At 41.7% G+C, this 18,849-nt stretch overlaps 1 protein-coding gene across 1 annotated transcript in view; it reads right to left on the bottom strand.

The window, feature by feature from the left end:
* Positions 1–18,849, bottom strand: part of LOC139750718 (uncharacterized) — a 105,982-nt gene that overhangs the window by 34,443 nt on the left and 52,690 nt on the right. Inside the window, exon 5 of the mRNA XM_071665393.1 lies at positions 1,993–2,878. Within this exon, the coding sequence (XP_071521494.1) occupies positions 1,993–2,878 (886 nt within the window). The remainder of the gene's footprint in view (positions 1–1,992; positions 2,879–18,849) is intronic.

The raw sequence follows: 18,849 nt of genomic DNA, 5'->3' as shown, positions 1-18,849 counted from the left end.
AAATAAAGTGAGGAGAATGGGTGATGAATGGGGTGTATTTATGGAGCCAGTGATGGCAAGTACAAGAGAAGCATGTGGCATGAGAAAGTTGGGAGGTGGGCAGATTAGAAAGGGTAGCGAGTGGTGGGATGAAGAAGTAAGATTGTTAGTGAAAGAGAAGAGAGAGGCGTTTGGATGATTTTTGCAGGGAAGTAGTGCAAATGACTGGGAGATGTATAAAAGATAGTGGCAGGAAGTCAAGAGAAAGGTGCAAGAGGTGAAAAAGAGGGCAAATGAGAGTTGGGGTGACAGAGTACCATTAAATTTGAGGGAGAATAAAAAGATGTTTTGGAAGGAGGAAAATAACGTGTGTAAGACAAGAGAACAAATGAGTACATCGGTGAAGGAAGCAAATGGGGAGGTAATAACAAGTAGTGGTGAAGTGACTAGGAGATGGAGTGAGTATTTTGATGGTTTGTTGAATGTGTTTGATGATAGAGTGGCAGATATAGGGCATTTAGGTAGGGGTGGTGTGCAAAGTGAGAGGGTCAGGGAGAATGGTTTGGTAAACAGAGAAGAGGTAGCGAAAGCTCTGCAGAAGATGAAAGCTGGAAAGGTGGCAGGTTTGGATGGTATTGCAGTGGAATTTATTAAAAAAAGGGGTGACTGTGGTGTTGATTGGATGGTAAAGATATTCATTGTATGTATGGATCATGGTGAAGTGCCTGAGGATTAAAAGAATGCATGCATAGTGCCATTATACAAAGGCAAAGGGGATAAAGGTGAATGTTCAAATTACAGAGGTATAAGTTAGTTGAGTATTCCTGGAAAATTATATGGAAGGGTAATGATTAAGAGGGTAAAGGCATAAACAGAGCATCAGACTGGGGAAGAGCAGTGTGGTTTCAGAAGTGGTAGAGGAAGTGTGGATCAGGTTTTTGCTTTGAAGAATGTATGCAAGAAATACTTAGAAAACAGATGGATTTGTATGTAGCATTTATGGATCTGTAGAAGGCATAGGTTGACAGAGAGGCTTAGTGGAAGTTTTTAATAATATATGGTGTGGGAGGTAAGTTGTTAGAAGCAGTGATAAGTTTTTACCAAGGATGTAAGGCATATGTACAATTAGGAAGAGAGGAAAATGCTTGGTTCCCAGTGAACGTTGATTTACGGCAGGGGTTTGTGACGTCTCCATGGTTGTTTAAAATGTTTTTGGATGGGGTGGTTAGGGAAGTAAATGCAAGAGTTTAGGAGAGAGGGGCAAGTATGCAGTCTGCTGTGGATGAGAGGGCTTGGGAAGTGAGTCAGTTGTAGTTCGCTGATAAGACAGCACTGGTAGCTGATTCGGGTGAGAAACTGCAGAGGTTGGTGACTAAGTTTGGTAAAGTGTGTGAAAGAAGAAAGTTGATAGGAAATGTGAATAAAAGCAGGTTCAGGAGGGCTGAGGGACAAGTTAATTGGGAGGTAAGTTTGAATGGAGAAAAACTGAAGGAAGTGAAGTGTTTTAGATACCTGGGAGTGGACTTAGCAGCAGATGGAACCTTGGAAGCAGAAGTGAGTCACAGGGTGAGGGAGGGGGTAAAGGTTCTGGGAGTGTTGAAGAATGTGTGGAAAGATAGAACGTTATCTCAGAGAGCAAAAAATGGGTATGTTTGAAGGAACAGTAGTTCCAACAATATTACATGGATGCGAGGCATAGGCTATAGATAAGTTTGTGCAAAAGAGTGTGGATGCCTAGGAAATGAAGGGTAAAAGATATGTGCTGTAATAAAAATAGTATGGTTGAGAGCGAAACAGAGTGTGTTGAAATGTTTTAGACAAAGGGAAAGAATGAGTGAGGAAAGGTTGACAAAGAGGTTATGAGTGTCAGAGGTGGAGGAAACAAGGAGGAATGGGAGACGCATAATTATGAGTTAAATAAGAATACATTCTTAGGAATGTATACCTCCTTATATGAAAAATTTCACTTTCTTGATACATAAGTAATTTTGATAAAGAAATTAAGCTACTAACCTTCACCAACCATTTCTTCACCATCATCACAGGAGATTCCTTCTAATGCTGTTCCTGCCTTGTTAAATGACATCAAGTGAACAGGAGAATTTGTCATATGTTTCTCTTTCATTTTCATCTTAAATGCTTGTTGTTTTTCTTTTTGTCTCCTCTTTCTTTCTTGTTTGTTTACATCTAATTTGTTCTTTGTGCATTTGGCTGTTGGTGAGTGTATAATCATCTCCTTCGTAAATCCAATAAAAGAGTTCAGAGAATTCTCCCTCTCCTCTGTTTCTCTAAGTCCCACAGTCTTGTGAAGATGATCAGAACTATCTGATATCTGAGAGTTGTTAAGTTTCAGTGTTACTTTACCAGGTATACCATCAGCTTTAAATTCAGTACCGTCATTCACTGAAAGTTTTACAGCATCAACAATTGGTTCATCTGAAGACAGATTATCAAAAATAACTAAATCTTTATTCAGTGCTGAAGGTGAAGAAGTTTTATTCATACTGCTTTCTTTGTTGCTGAACATTGTAAGTGAACTTTCAGACTGCTGTTTAAGTGAACTTGTAATCTGATCTTCACTGACAGCTGAAGTTTCCTTTCTGGATACACTAGCATCAGCAGCTGGGAAACTTAATAATGAAGAATGAGTGTTTTCTTCCAGAGGTAAACCCTGATTTTGATTCTGTGCTAAATATTCCATTCTTTCAAGTTTTACAAAAGGCTGTGGTCTTGTACTGTTATCTCTGTTTTTGGTAAATGTCTTTGAATCACTAACAGTTACTCTTGCATTATTATCTTTTGCTTCACTGCATAACAGTTCAGTGTCCCCACTAGGGGTTAAACACTCCAAACCAGAAACAAGTTTTCCTGGCACTTTGGAATCAACATTCTGACAGTTCTGAAAGAAAAAACTGGCCTTTTAAATGCATTCTACAAAAATAAAGGAATTAAGAAAATCTTTATGAAAAATTCATCTATCTCTTCCTGAGCACCTCAATTACGGATAAATTCTACAAAAACTAAATCATGCAAAATCTGCAATATCAATATCAATATCAAAAGTACGCACATCAGTCTTGGAACATGCTAGGAAAATGACTTAAAAAGGCTGATCCTAAAAACTGTATCTCTACCACAGTCAGACCTATATGAGCAAAAAGGAGCACTTGATTGATGAAGGATTAAAAAGGCTGCTTTGTAGTCAAGTAACTTTAGAGTGAGGATATGATGGGGGACCATGTTGAATGGACTGTTCATGTCTACTGCCACTCGTACTGTGTGGAAGGAGAGATGTGGTTGGATTAGGCCATCTAGACAATGTAATGTTAGATTAGTGCATGGCATGGTGGTGGAGTGGTTGGGTCTGAAGTCATGTTGTCTTCTTTGATTTACAAGCCTTTCATACACATGAATTTGATATTACACCATTACCTTTGTATACCAAAAAGTTTCCTATGCAGAGCATTGTTTCAAAATGCTCAAGTTCATCCTCCTACCAGCCAAGTATAACAATGAGAGTTGGTGACCAGCAAAAACAGACACTGCCCACCGACCCTTTTGCATTATATATATTTATCAACAATGTTTAACATGTTTAAGTGATGAAGATAACTGTACTTTTACATTCATATATAAATCTATACGTTGCTGTATCTGGCATCTATGTGAGTGTTGACAGACAAGAAAGCATCCATCACTGTATGAAGAATATGTATGAATACATGTCATTTATACTGACTGCATGAATGATATGTGTGAAATAATGCTGAGAATGAATAAGAGTACATGACCATATGATTCAGCTACATTAACATATATTCACTGTTGAAATAAGAAACAATAATGAGTCATTAGCAGTGGGAAATGTTGGTCATCATGACAGTTGATCATATGAATCTTGGACACTAGGTCATATTGACTACCAATCACTTTGCAATTATGGTGATGTTCACACACACACACACACACACACACACACACACACACACACACACACACACACACACTTCACTTCACTTTCTTTTGCTGGCCATGAATCAACATAACAACAATGAAAAACAATGTCAAAATTCATCAGACAATCCCTCAAAACTGGAGGTACTGCAATCATGATGGCACTCGAACCTCCTCTCAAAATTCATCATTGTATTCTTTGAGCTACAGGATTTCTTTTTCCATTCTTTTTATCAATTTGTTTCATTAAATGCATTAATTGCTTAATTACTGTGTTAATTAATTTAGCAGATTAATGTTTCTTTCAGTTAATGGATTGTTCTTTTGCCTAAATGGACTATGTTCTGTTTCACTTCTTTTACTTGTATATTTAATCTAAGGAACTGCTTAAGCTTTCTTTGCTAGATAGATGACGGATAAATGATATTTTTACGACTGGACTGATCTTATCTTTTGATAATGTTGAATTGTGAAGAGAATTGTTGTGTGTAAACTCATTCTTTTAAATTTTTCTTGATAAAAAGATACAAAAAAGTTAAATGTTTACCTACCAGCCTTTGCTACTGGCATAGATTTAAGCTTCCCTACATATCATACAGAATAAGAATGCTAAAAAATAGCTTTTTTGTTGATACTCTAACTCCAGTAACAGCACAGCAGGCAGGCTGGGATGGTGTGTCTTCACTACCACAGCCCTGAAATAGCGTGTTTATTGTTTTCTTCCAAAACTACTCAATAGTGTCCAACAATATGGAAAATAACTGTTTCCCATGTAAAAACAAGTTTGATATCCACAAATTAGATTGTCATAACTTTTTTGAGGAACACATCCCCTGTGTAAATCAAGGAACCACAAAAATGTATCTACATGTTAAAAGACATGTATATATCATATGCCCTGGTTCAATCCAATGACAGCACGTCAACCCTGGAATATCAAATCGTTCCAATTCACTCTATTCCTTGCACACCTTTCACCCTCCTGCATCTTCAGGCCCCATCACTCAAAGTCTTTTTGACTCCATCTTTCCACCTCCAATTTGGTCTCCCACTTCTCCTCATTCCCTCCACCTCTGACACATATATCCTCTTGTCAATCTTTCCTCACTCATTCTCTCCATGTGACCAAACCATTTCAATACACCATCTTATGCTCTCTCAACCACACTCTTTTTATTACCACACATCTCTCTTACCCTTTCATTACTTACTTGATCAAACTACCTCACACCACATATTCTCAAACATCTCATTTCCAACACATTCACCCTCCTCCGCACAACACTATCTACAGCCTACGCCTCGCAACCATATAACATTGTTGGAACCACTACTCCTTTAAACATACCCATTTTTGCTTTCCAAGATAATGTTCTCGCCTTCCACACATTCTTCAATGCTCCCAGAACCTTCATCTCCTCCCCAAAGCTGTGACTCACTTCCACTTCCATGGTTCCATCCACTGTTAAATCCACTCCCAGATATCTAAAACACTTCACTTCCTCCAGTTTTTCTCCATTCACACTTACCTCCCAATTAACTTGTCCCCCAACCCTACTGTACCTAATAGCCTTGCTCTTATTCACATTCACTCTCAGCTTTCTACTTTCACACACTTTACCTAATTCAGTCACCAGCTTCTGCAGTTTCTCACCCGAATCAGCCACCAGCGCTGTACCATCAGCGAACAACAACTGACTCACTTTCTTAGCCCTCTCATCCACAACAGACTGCATACTTGCCCCTGTCTCCAAAACTCTTGCATTCACCTCCCTAACAACCCCAACCATAAACAAATTAAACAACCATGGAGACATTGCACACCCCTGCTGCAAAGCGACATTTACTGAGAACCAATTACTTTCCGCTCTTCCTACTCGTACACATGCCTTAAATCGTCGATAAAAACTTTTCACTGCTTCTAGCAACTTGCCTCCCACACCATATACTCTTAATACAGAGCATCTCTATCAACTCTATCATATGCCTTCTCCAGATCAATAAATGCTACATACATATTGCGGAAAATGAAAGCTGGCAAGGCAGCGGTTTTGGATGGTATTGCAGTGGAATTCATTAAAAATGGTGGTGACTGTGTTGTTGACTGGTCGGTAAGGTTATTTAATGTATGTATGGCTCATGGCGAGGTGCCTGAGGATTGGCTGAATGCATGCGTAGTGCCACTGTACAAAGGCAAAGGGGACAAAGGTGAGTGTTCAAATTACAGAGGTATAAGTTTGTTCAGTAATCCTCAGAAATTTTCTGAGAGGGTATCGACTAAGAGGGTGACAGCATGTACAGAGCACCAGATTGGGGAAGAGCAGTGTGGTTTCAGAAGTGGTAGAGGATGTGTGAATCAGGTGTTTGCTTTGAAGAATGTATGTGAGAAATACTTAGAAAAGCAAATGGATTTGTATGTAGCATTTATGGATCTGGAGAAGGCATATGATAGAGTTGATAGAGATGTGCTGTGGAAGGTATTAAGAATATATGGTGTCGGAGGCAAGTTGTTAGAAGCAGTGAAAAGTTTTTATCGAGGATGTAAGGCATGTACAGTACGTGTAGGAAGAGAGGAAAGTGATTGGTTCTCAGTGAATGTTGGTTTACGACAGGGGTGTGTGATGTCTCCATGGTTGTTTAATTTGTTTATGGATGGGGTTGTTAGGGAGGTGAATGCAAGAGTTTTGGAAAGAGGGGCAAGTATGAAGTCTGTTGTGGATGAGAGAGCGCTGGTGGTTGATTCATGTGAGAAACTGCAGAAGCTGGTGACTGAGTTTGGTAAAGTGTGTGAAAAAAGAAGTCTGTGAAAAAAGAAAGTTGAGAGTAAATGTGAATAAGAGCAAGGTTATTCGGTACAGTAGGGATGAGGGTCAAGCCAATTGGGAGGTAAGTTTGAATGGAGAGAAACTGGAGGAAATAAAGTGTTTTAGATATCTGGGAGTGGATCTGGCAGCGGATGGAACCATGGAAGAGGAAGTGAACCATAGGGTGGGGGAGGGGGCAAAAATTCTGGGAGCCTTAAAGAATGTGTGGAAGTCAAGAACATTATCTCGGAAAGCAAAAATGGGTATGTTTGAGGGAATAGTGGTTCCATGTGCCCAAACCATTTCAAAACACCCTCTTCTGCTCTCTCAACTACGCTCTTTTTATTTCCACGCATCTCTCTTACCCTTACATTACTTACTCGATCAAACCACCTCACACCACACATTGTCCTCAAACATCTCATTTCCACCACATCCACCCTCCTGCGCACAACTCTATCCATAGCCCACGCCTCGCAACCATACAACATTGTTGGAACCACTATTCCTTCAAACATACCCATTTTTGCTTTTGCTTTTCCGAGATAATGTTCTCGACTTCCACACATTCTTCAAGGCTCCCAGGATTTTCGCCCCCTTCCCCACCCTATAATTCACTTCCGCTTCCATGGTTCCATCCGCTGCCAGATCCACTCCCAGATATCTAAAACACTTTATTTCCTCCAGTTTTTCTCCATTCAAACTTACCTCCCAATTGACTTGACCCTCAAACCTACTGTACCTAATAACCTTGCTCTTATTCACATTTACTCTTAACTTTCTTCTTTCACACACTTTACCAAACTCAGTCACCAGCTTCTGCAGTTTCTCACATGAATCAGCCACCAGCGCTGTATCATCAGCGAACAACAACTGACTCACTTCCCAAGCTCTCTCATCCACAACAGACTTCATACTTGCCCCTCTTTCCAAAACTCTTGCATTCACCTCCCTAACAACCCCATCCATAAACAAATTAAACAACCATGGAGACATCACACACCCCTGCCGCAAACCTACATTCACTGAGAACCAATCACTTTCCTCTCTTCCTACACGTACACATGCCTTACATCCTTGATAAAAACTTTTCACTGCTTCTAACAACTTGCCTCCCACACCATATATTCTTAATACCTTCCACAGAGCATCTCTATCAACTCTATCATATGCCTTCTCCAGATCCATAAATGCTACATACAGATCCATTTGCTTTTCTAAGTATTTCTCACATACATTCTTCAAAGCAAACACCTGATCCACACATCCTCTACCACTTCTGAAACCACACTGCTCTTCCCCAATCTGATGCTCTGTACATGCCTTCACCCTCTCAATCAATACCCTCCCATATAATTTACCAGGAATACTCACCAAACTTATACCTCTGTAATTTGAGCACTCACTCTAATCCCCTTTGCCTTTGTACAATGGCACTATGCACGCATTCTGCCAATCCTAAGGCACCTCACCATGAGTCATACATACATTAAATAACCTTACCAACCAGTCAACAATACAGTCACCCCCTTTTTTAATACATTCCACTGCAATACCATCCAAACCTACTGCCTTGCAAGAAGGTACCAGGAGAGACTGAGTACAGAATGGAAAAAGGTGAGAACAATGGAGGTAAGGGGAGTGGGGGAGGAATGGGATGTATTTAGGGAACCAGTGAAGGATTGCGCAAAAGATGCTTGTGGCATGAGAAGCGTGGGAGGTGGGTTGATTAGAAAGGGTAGTGAGTGGTGGGATGAAGAAGTAAGATTATTAGTGAAAGAGAAGAGAGAGGCATTTGGACGATTTTTGCAGGGAAAAAATGCAATTGAGTGGGAGATGTATAAAAGAAAGAGACAGGAGGTCAAGAGAAAGGTGCAAGAGGTGAAAAAGAGGGCAAATGAGAGTTGGGGTGAGAGAGTATCATTAAATTTCAGGGAGAATAAAAAGATGTTCTGGAAGGAGGTAAATAAAGTGCATAAGACAAGGGAGCAAATGGGAACTTCAGTGAAGGGCGCAAATGGGGAAGTGGTAACAAGTAGTGGTGATGTGAGAAGGAGATGGAGTGAGTATTTTGAAGGTTTGTTGAATGTGTTTGATGATAGAGTGGCAGATATAGGGGGTTTTGGTCGAGGTGGTGTGCAAAGTGAGAGGGTTAGGGAAAATGATAGGCATATGATAGAGTTGATAGAGATGTGCTGTGGAAGGTATTAAGAATATATGGTGTCGGAGGCAAGTTGTTAGAAGCAGTGAAAAGTTTTTATCGAGGATGTAAGGCATGTGTACGTGTAGGAAGAGAGGAAAGTGATTGGTTCTCAGTGAATGTTGGTTTACGACAGGGGTGTGTGATGTCTCCATGGTTGTTTAATTTGTTTATGGATGGGGTTGTTAGGGAGGTGAATGCAAGAGTTTTGGAAAGAGGGGCAAGTATGAAGTCTGTTGTGGATGAGAGAGCGCTGGTGGTTGATTCATGTGAGAAACTGCAGAAGCTGGTGACTGAGTTTGGTAAAGTGTGTGAAAAAAGAAGTGTGTGAAAAAAGAAAGTTGAGAGTAAATGTGAATAAGAGCAAGGTTATTCGGTACAGTAGGGATGAGGGTCAAGCCAATTGGGAGGTAAGTTTGAATGGAGAGAAACTGGAGGAAATAAAGTGTTTTAGATATCTGGGAGTGGATCTGGCAGCGGATGGAACCATGGAAGAGGAAGTGAACCATAGGGTGGGGGAGGGGGCAAAAATTCTGGGAGCCTTGAAGAAAGTGTGGAAGTCAAGAACATTATCTCGGAAAGCAAAAATGGGTATGTTTGAGGGAATAGTGGTTCCATGTGCCCAAACCATTTCAAAACACCCTCTTCTGCTCTCTCAACCACGCTCTTTTTATTTCCACGCATCTCTCTTACCCTTACATTACTTACTCGATCAAACCACCTCACACCACACATTGTCCTCAAACATCTCATTTCCACCACATCCACCCTCCTGCGCACAACTCTATCCATAGCCCACGCCTCGCAACCATACAACATTGTTGGAACCACTATTCCTTCAAACATACCCATTTTTGCTTTTGCTTTTCCGAGATAATGTTCTCGACTTCCACACATTCTTCAAGGCTCCCAGGATTTTCGCCCCCTTCCCCACCCTATAATTCACTTCCGCTTCCATGGTTCCATCCGCTGCCAGATCCACTCCCAGATATCTAAAACACTTTATTTCCTCCAGTTTTTCTCCATTCAAACTTACCTCCCAATTGACTTGACCCTCAAACCTACTGTACCTAATAACCTTGCTCTTATTCACATTTACTCTTAACTTTCTTCTTTCACACACTTTACCAAACTCAGTCACCAGCTTCTGCAGTTTCTCACATGAATCAGCCACCAGCGCTGTATCATCAGCGAACAACAACTGACTCACTTCCCAAGCTCTCTCATCCACAACAGACTTCATACTTGCCCCTCTTTCCAAAACTCTTGCATTCACCTCCCTAACAACCCCATCCATAAACAAATTAAACAACCATGGAGACATCACACACCCCTGCCGCAAACCTACATTCACTGAGAACCAATCACTTTCCTCTCTTCCTACACGTACACATGCCTTACATCCTTGATAAAAACTTTTCACTGCTTCTAACAACTTGCCTCCCACACCATATATTCTTAATACCTTCCACAGAGCATCTCTATCAACTCTATCATATGCCTTCTCCAGATCCATAAATGCTACATACAGATCCATTTGCTTTTCTAAGTATTTCTCACATACATTCTTCAAAGCAAACACCTGATCCACACATCCTCTACCACTTCTGAAACCACACTGCTCTTCCCCAATCTGATGCTCTGTACATGCCTTCACCCTCTCAATCAATACCCTCCCATATAATTTACCAGGAATACTCACCAAACTTATACCTCTGTAATTTGAGCACTCACTCTAATCCCCTTTGCCTTTGTACAATGGCACTATGCACGCATTCTGCCAATCCTAAGGCACCTCACCATGAGTCATACATACATTAAATAACCTTACCAACCAGTCAACAATACAGTCACCCCCTTTTTTAATACATTCCACTGCAATACCATCCAAACCTACTGCCTTGCAAGAAGGTACCAGGAGAGACTGAGTACAGAATGGAAAAAGGTGAGAACAATGGAGGTAAGGGGAGTGGGGGAGGAATGGGATGTATTTAGGGAACCAGTGAAGGATTGCGCAAAAGATGCTTGTGGCATGAGAAGCGTGGGAGGTGGGTTGATTAGAAAGGGTAGTGAGTGGTGGGATGAAGAAGTAAGATTATTAGTGAAAGAGAAGAGAGAGGCATTTGGACGATTTTTGCAGGGAAAAAATGCAATTGAGTGGGAGATGTATAAAAGAAAGAGACAGGAGGTCAAGAGAAAGGTGCAAGAGGTGAAAAAGAGGGCAAATGAGAGTTGGGGTGAGAGAGTATCATTAAATTTCAGGGAGAATAAAAAGATGTTCTGGAAGGAGGTAAATAAAGTGCGTAAGACAAGGGAGCAAATGGGAACTTCAGTGAAGGGCGCAAATGGGGAAGTGGTAACAAGTAGTGGTGATGTGAGAAGGAGATGGAGTGAGTATTTTGAAGGTTTGTTGAATGTGTTTGATGATAGAGTGGCAGATATAGGGGGTTTTGGTCAAGGTGGTGTGCAAAGTGAGAGGGTTAGGGAAAATGATAGGCATATGATAGAGTTGATAGAGATGCTCTGTGGAAGGTATTAAGAATATATGGTGTGGGAGGAAAGTTGTTAGAAGCAGTGAAAAGTTTTTATCGAGGATGTAAGGCATGTGTACGTGTAGGAAGAGATGAAAGTGATTGGTTCTCAGTGAATGTAGGTTTGCGGCAGGGGTGTGTGATGTCTCCATGTTTGTTTAATTTGTTTATGGATGGGGTTGTTAGGGAGGTAAATGCAAGAGTTTTGGAAAGAGGGGCAAGTATGAAGTCTGTTGGGGATGAGAGAGCTTGGGAAGTGAGTCAGTTGTTGTTCGCTGATGATACAGCGCTGGTGGCTGATTCACGTGAGAAACTGCAGAAGCTGGTGACTGAGTTTGGTAAAGTGTGTGGAAGAAGAAAGTTAAGAGTAAATGTGAATAAGAGCAAGGTTATTAGGTACAGTAGGGTTGAGGGTCAAGTCAATTGGGAGGTGAGGTGAGTTTGAATGGAGAAAAACTGGAGGAAGTGAAGTGTTTTAGATATCTGGGAGTGGATCTGGCAGCGGATGGAACCATGGAAGTGGAAGTGGATCATAGGGTGGGGGAGGGGGCGAAAATTCTGGGGGCCTTGAAGAATGTGTGGAAGTCGGGAACATTATCTCGGAAAGCAAAAATGGGTATGTTTGAAGGAATAGTGGTTCCAACAATGTTGTATGGCTGCGAGGCGTGGGCTATGGATAGAGTTGTGCGCAGGAGGATGGATGTGCTGGAAATGAGATGTTCGAGGACAATGTGTGGTGTGAGGTGGTTTGATCGAGTGAGTAACGTAAGGGTAAGAGAGATGTGTGGAAATAAAATGAGCGTGGTTGAGAGAGCAGAAGAGGGTGTTTTGAAGTGGTTTGGGCACATGGAGAGAATGAGTGAGGAAAGATTGACCAAGATGATATATGTGTCAGAGGTGGAGGGAACGAGGAGAAGAGGGAGACCAAATTGGAGGTGGAAAGATGGAGTGAAAAAGATTTTGTGTGATCGGGACCTGAACATGCAGGAGGGTGAAAGGAGGGCAAGGAATAGAGTGAATTGGAGCGATGTGGTATACCGGGGTTGACGTGCTGTCAGTGGATTGAATCAAGGCATGTGAAGCGTCTGGGGTAAACCATGGAAAGCTGTGTAGGTATGTATATTTGCGTGTGTGGACGTATGTATATACATGTGTATGGGGGGGGGTTGGGCCATTTCTTTCGTCTGTTTCCTTGCGCTACCTCACAAATGCGGGAGACAGCGACAAAGTATAATATAAAAATAAAAATAATATATATATACTACAGAAAAAAAAAATATATATATATATATATATATATATATATATATATATTATATATATCTTTCTTTTCTTTTCTTTCAAACTATTCGCCATTTCCCGCATTAGCGAGGTAGCGTTAAGAACAGAGGAATGGGCCTTTGAGGGAATACCCTCACCTGGCCCAATTCTCTGTTCCTTCTTTTGGAAAAGAAAAAAAAAAAAAAAAAAAAAAAAAAAAAAACGAGAGGGGAGGATTTCCAGCCCCCCGCTCCCTCCCCTTTTAGTCGCCTTCTACGACACGCAGGGAATACGTGGGAAGTATTCTTTCTCCCCTATCCCCAGGGATAATATATATATATTTTTTTTTTTTTTTTTTTATACTTTGTCGCTGTCTCCCGCGTTTGCGAGGTAGCGCAAGGAAACAGACGAAAGAAATGGCCCAACCCCCCCCCATACACATGTACATACACACGTCCACACACGCAAATATACATACCTACACAGCTTTCCTTGGTTTACCCCGGACACTTCACATGCCTTGATTCAATCCACTGACAGCACGTCAACCCCTGTATACCACATCGCTCCAATTCACTCTATTCCTTGCCCTCCTTTCACCCTCCTGCATGTTCAGGCCCTGATCACACAAAATCCTTTTCACTCCATCTTTCCACCTCCAATTTGGTCTCCCTCTTCTCCTCGTTCCCTCCACCTCCGACACATATATCCTCTTGGTCAATCTTTCCTCACTCATTCTCTCCATGTGCCCAAACCATTTCAAAACACCCTCTTCTGCTCTCTCAACCACGCTCTTTTTATTTCCACACATCTCTCTTACCCTTACGTTACTTACTCGATCAAACCACCTCACACCACACATTGTCCTCAAACATCTCATTTCCAGCACATCCACCCTCCTATGCACAACTCTATCCATAGCCCATGCCTCGCAACCATACAACATTGTTGGAACCACTATTCCTTCAAACATACCCATTTTTGCTTTCCGGGATAATGTTCTCGACTTCCACACATTTTTCAAGGCTCCCAAAATTTTCGCCCCCTCCCCCACCCTATGATCCACTTCTGCTTCCATGGTTCCATCCGCTGACAGATCCACTCCCAGATATCTAAAACACTTCACTTCCTCCAGTTTTTCTCCATTCAAACTCACCTCCCAATTGACTTGACCCTCAACCCTACTGTACCTAATAACCTTGCTCTTATTCACATTTACTCTTAACTTTCTTCTTCCACACACTTTACCAAACTCAGTCACCAGCTTCTGCAGTTTCTCACATGAATCAGCCACCAGCGCTGTATCATCAGCGAACAACAACTGACTCACTTCCCAAGCTCTCTCATCCCCAACAGACTTCATACTTGCCCCTCTTTCCAAGACTCTTGCATTTACCTCCCTAACAACCCCATCCATAAACAAATTAAACAACCATGGAGACATCACACACCCCTGCCGCAAACCTACATTCACTGAGAACCAATCACTTTCCTCTCTTCCTACACGTACACATGCCTTACATCCTCGATAAAAACTTTTCACTGCTTCTAACAACTTGCCTCCCACACCATATATTCTTAATACCTTCCACAGAGCATCTCTATCAACTCTATCATATGCCTTCTCCAGATCCATAAATGCTACATACAAATCCATTTGCTTTTCTAAGTATTTCTCACATACATTCTTCAAAGCAAACACCTGATCCACACATCCTCTACCACTTCTGAAACCACACTGCTCTTCCCCAATCTGATGCTCTGTACATGCCTTCACCCTCTCAATCAATACCCTCCCATATAATTTACCAGGAATACTCAACAAACTTATACCTCTGTAATTTGAGCACTCACTCTTATCCCCTTTGCCTTTGTACAATGGCACTATGCACGCATTCTGCCAATCCTCAGGCACCTCACCATGAGTCATACATACATTAAATAACCTTACCAACCAGTCAACAATACAGTCACCCCCTTTTTTAATAAATTCCACTGCAATACCATCCAAACCTGCTGCCTTGCCGGCTTTCATCTTCCGCAAAGCTTTTACTACCTCTTCTCTGTTTACCAAATCATTTTCCCTAACCCTCTCACTTTGCACACCACCTCGACCCAAACACCCTATATCTGCCACTCTGTCATCAGACACATTCAACAAACCTTCAAAATACTCATTCCATCTCCTTCTCACATCACCACTACTTGTTATCACCTCCCTATTTACGCCCTTCACTGAAGTTCCCATTTGCTCCCTTGTCTTACGCACCCTATTTACCTCCTTCCAGAACATCTTTTTATTCTCCCTAAAATTTAATGATACTCTCTCACCCCAACTCTCATTTGCCCTTTTTTTCACCTCTTGCACCTTTCTCTTGACCTCCTGTCTCTTTCTTTTATACTTCTCCCACTCAATTTCACTAATACTCTTATTTCTTCATCCCACCACTCACTACCCTTTCTAAACAGCCCACCTCCCACTCTTCTCATGCCACAAGCATCTTTTGCGCAATCCATCACTGATTCCCTAAATACATCCCATTCCTCCCCCACTCCCCTTACTTCCATTGTTCTCACCTTTTTCCATTCTGTACACAGTCTCTGCTGATACTTCTTCACACAGGTCTCCTTCCCAAGCTCACTTACTCTCACCACCTTCTTCACCCCAACATTCACTCTTCTTTTCTGAAAACCCATATTAATCTTCACCTTAGCCTCCACAAGATAATGATCAGACATCCCTCCAGTTGCACCTCTCAGCACATTGACATCCAAAAGTCTCTCTTTTGCACGCCTGTCAATTAACACGTAATCCAATAACGCTCTCTGGCCATCTCTCCTACTTACATAAGTATACTTATGTATATCTCGCTTTTTAAACCAGGTATTCCCAATCATCAGTCCTTTTTCAGCACATAAATCTACAAGCTCTTCACCATTTCCATTTACAACACTGAACACCCCATGCATACCAATTATTCCCTCAACTGCCACATTACTCACCTTTGCATTCAAATCACCCATCACTATAACCCGGCCTCGTGCATCAAAACCGCTAACACACTCATTTAGCTGCTCCCAAAACACTTGCCTCATAATATATATATATTATTCATTTTATTTATATTCATTACACTTTGTTGCTCCCTCCTGCATTAGCGAGGTAATGCAAGGAAACAGACGAAAGAATGGCCCAACCCACCCACATACACACGAATACACACACACATCCACACACGCACAGATACATACATACCTACATACATACATATATACATACATATATATATATATATATATATATATATATATATATATATATACGTGGGAAGTATTCTTTCTCCCCTATCCCCAGGGATAATATATATATATTTTTTTTTTTTTTTTTATACTTTGTCGCTGTCTCCCGCGTTTGCGAGGTAGCGCAAGGAAACAGACGAAAGAAATGGCCCAACCCCCATACACACGTACATACACACGTCCACACACGCAAATATACATACCTACACAGCTTTCCATGGTTTACCCCAGACGCTTCACATGCCTTGATTCAATCCACTGACAGCACGTCAACCCCTGTATACCACATCGCTCCAATTCACTCTATTTCTTGCCCTCCTTTCACCCTCCTGCATGTTCAGGCCCCGATCACACAAAATCTTTTTCACTCCATCTTTCCACCTCCAATTTGGTCTCCCTCTTCTCCTCGTTCCCTCCACCTCCGACACATATATCCTCTTGGTCAATCTTTCCTCACTCATTCTCTCCATGTGCCCAAACCATTTCAAAACACCCTCTTCTGCTCTCTCAACCACGCTCTTTTTATTTCCACACATCTCTCTTACCCTTACGTTACTTACTCGATCAAACCACCTCACACCACACATTGTCCTCAAACATCTCATTTCCAGCAAATCCATCCTCCTGCGCACAACTCTATCCATAGCCCACGCCTCGCAACCATACAACATTGTTGGAACCACTATTCCTTCAAACATACCCATTTTTGCTTTCCCAGATAATGTTCTCGACTTCCACACATTCTTCAAGGCTCCCAGGATTTTCGCCCCCTCCCCCACCCTATGATCCACTTCCGCTTCCATGGTTCCATCCGCTGCCAGATCCACTCCCAGATATCTAAAACACTTTACTTCCTCCAGTTTTTCTCCATTCAAACTTACCTCCCAATTGACTTGACCCTCAACCCTACTGTACCTAATAACCTTGCTCTTATTCATATTTACTCTTAACTTTCTTCTTTCACACACTTTACCAAACTCAGTCACCAGCTTCTGCAGTTTCTCACATTAATCAGCCACCAGCGCTCTATCATCAGCGAACAACAACTGACTCACTTCCCAAGCTCTGTCATCCCCAACAGACTTCATACTTGCCCCTCTTTCCAAAACTCTTGCATTCACCTCCCTAACAACCCCATCCAAAAACAAATTAAACAACCATGGAGACATCACACACCCCTGCTGCAAACCTACATTCACTGAGAACCAATCACTTTCCTCTCTTCCTACACGTACACATGCTTTACATCCTCGATAAAAACTTTTCACTGCTTCTAACAACTTGCCTCCCACACCATATATTCTTAATACCTTCCATATACATATATATATATATATATATATATATATATATATATATATATATATATATATATACATATATATATATACGTTGAAATGTATAGGTATGTATATGTGCGTGTGTGGACGTGTATGTATATACATGTGTATGTGGGTGGGTTGGGCCATTCTTTTGTCTGTGTCCTTGCACTACCTCGCTAACTTGGGAGACGGCGACAAAGTTATTTTTTATATTTTTTTATTATACTTTGTCGCTGTCTCCCGCGTTTGCGAGGTAGCGCAAGGAAACAGACGAAAGAAATGGCCCAACCCCCCATACACATGTATATACATACGTCCACACACGCAAATATACACACCTACACAGCTTTCCATGGTTTACCCCAGACGCTTCACATGCCTTGATTCAATCCACTGACAGCACGTCAAGCCCGGTATACCACATCGCTCCAATTTACTCTATTCCTTGCCCTCCTTTCACCCTCCTGCATGTTCAGGCCCCGATCACACAAAATCTTTTTCACTCCATCTTTCCACCTCCAATTTGGTCTCCCTCTTCTCCTCGTTCCCTCCACCTCCGACACATATATCCTCTTGGTCAATCTTTCCTCACTCATTCTCTCCATGTGCCCAAACCACTTCAAAACACCCTCTTCTGCTCTCTCAACCACGCTCTTTTTATTTCCACACATCTCTCTTACCCTTACGTTACTCACTCGATCAAACCACCTCACACCACACATTGTCCTCAAACATCTCATTTCCAGCACATCCATCCTCCTGCGCACAACTCTATCCATAGCCCACGCCTCGCAACCATACAACATTGTTGGAACCACTATTCCTTCAAACATACCCATTTTTGCTTTCCGAGATAATGTTCTCGACTTCCACACATTCTTCAAGGCCCCCAGAATTTTCGCCCCCTCCCCCACCCTATGATCCACTTCCGCTTCCATGTTTCCATCCGCTGCCAGATCCACTCCCAGATATCTAAAACACTTCACTTCCTCCATTTTTTCTCCATTCAAACTCACCTCCCAATTGACTTGATCCTCAACCCTACTGTACCTAATAACCTTGCTCTTTTTCACATTTACTCTTAACTTTCTTCTTCCACACACTTTACCAAACTCAGTCACCAGCTTCTGCAGTTTCTCACATCAATCAGCCACCAGCGCTGTATCATCAGCAAACAACAACTGACTCACTTCCCAAGCTCTCTCATCCACAACAGACTTCATACTTGCCCCTCTTTCCAAAACTCTTGCATTTACCTCCCTAACAACCCCATCCATAAACAAATTAAACAACCATGGAGACATCACACACCCCTGCCGCAAACCTACATTCACTGAGAACCAGTCACTTTCCTCTCTTCCTACACGTACACATGCCTTACATCCTCGATAAAAACTTTTCACTGCTTCTAACAACTTTCCTCCCAAACCATATATTCTTAATACCTTCCACAGAGCATCTCTATCAACTCTATCATATGCCTTCTCCAGATCCATAAA

The sequence above is a fragment of the Panulirus ornatus genome, chromosome 10 (assembly GCF_036320965.1).
Source record: "Panulirus ornatus isolate Po-2019 chromosome 10, ASM3632096v1, whole genome shotgun sequence".
Classification (NCBI taxonomy): domain Eukaryota; kingdom Metazoa; phylum Arthropoda; class Malacostraca; order Decapoda; family Palinuridae; genus Panulirus; species Panulirus ornatus.
This window is presented reverse-complemented; position numbering and strand designations above follow the sequence as displayed.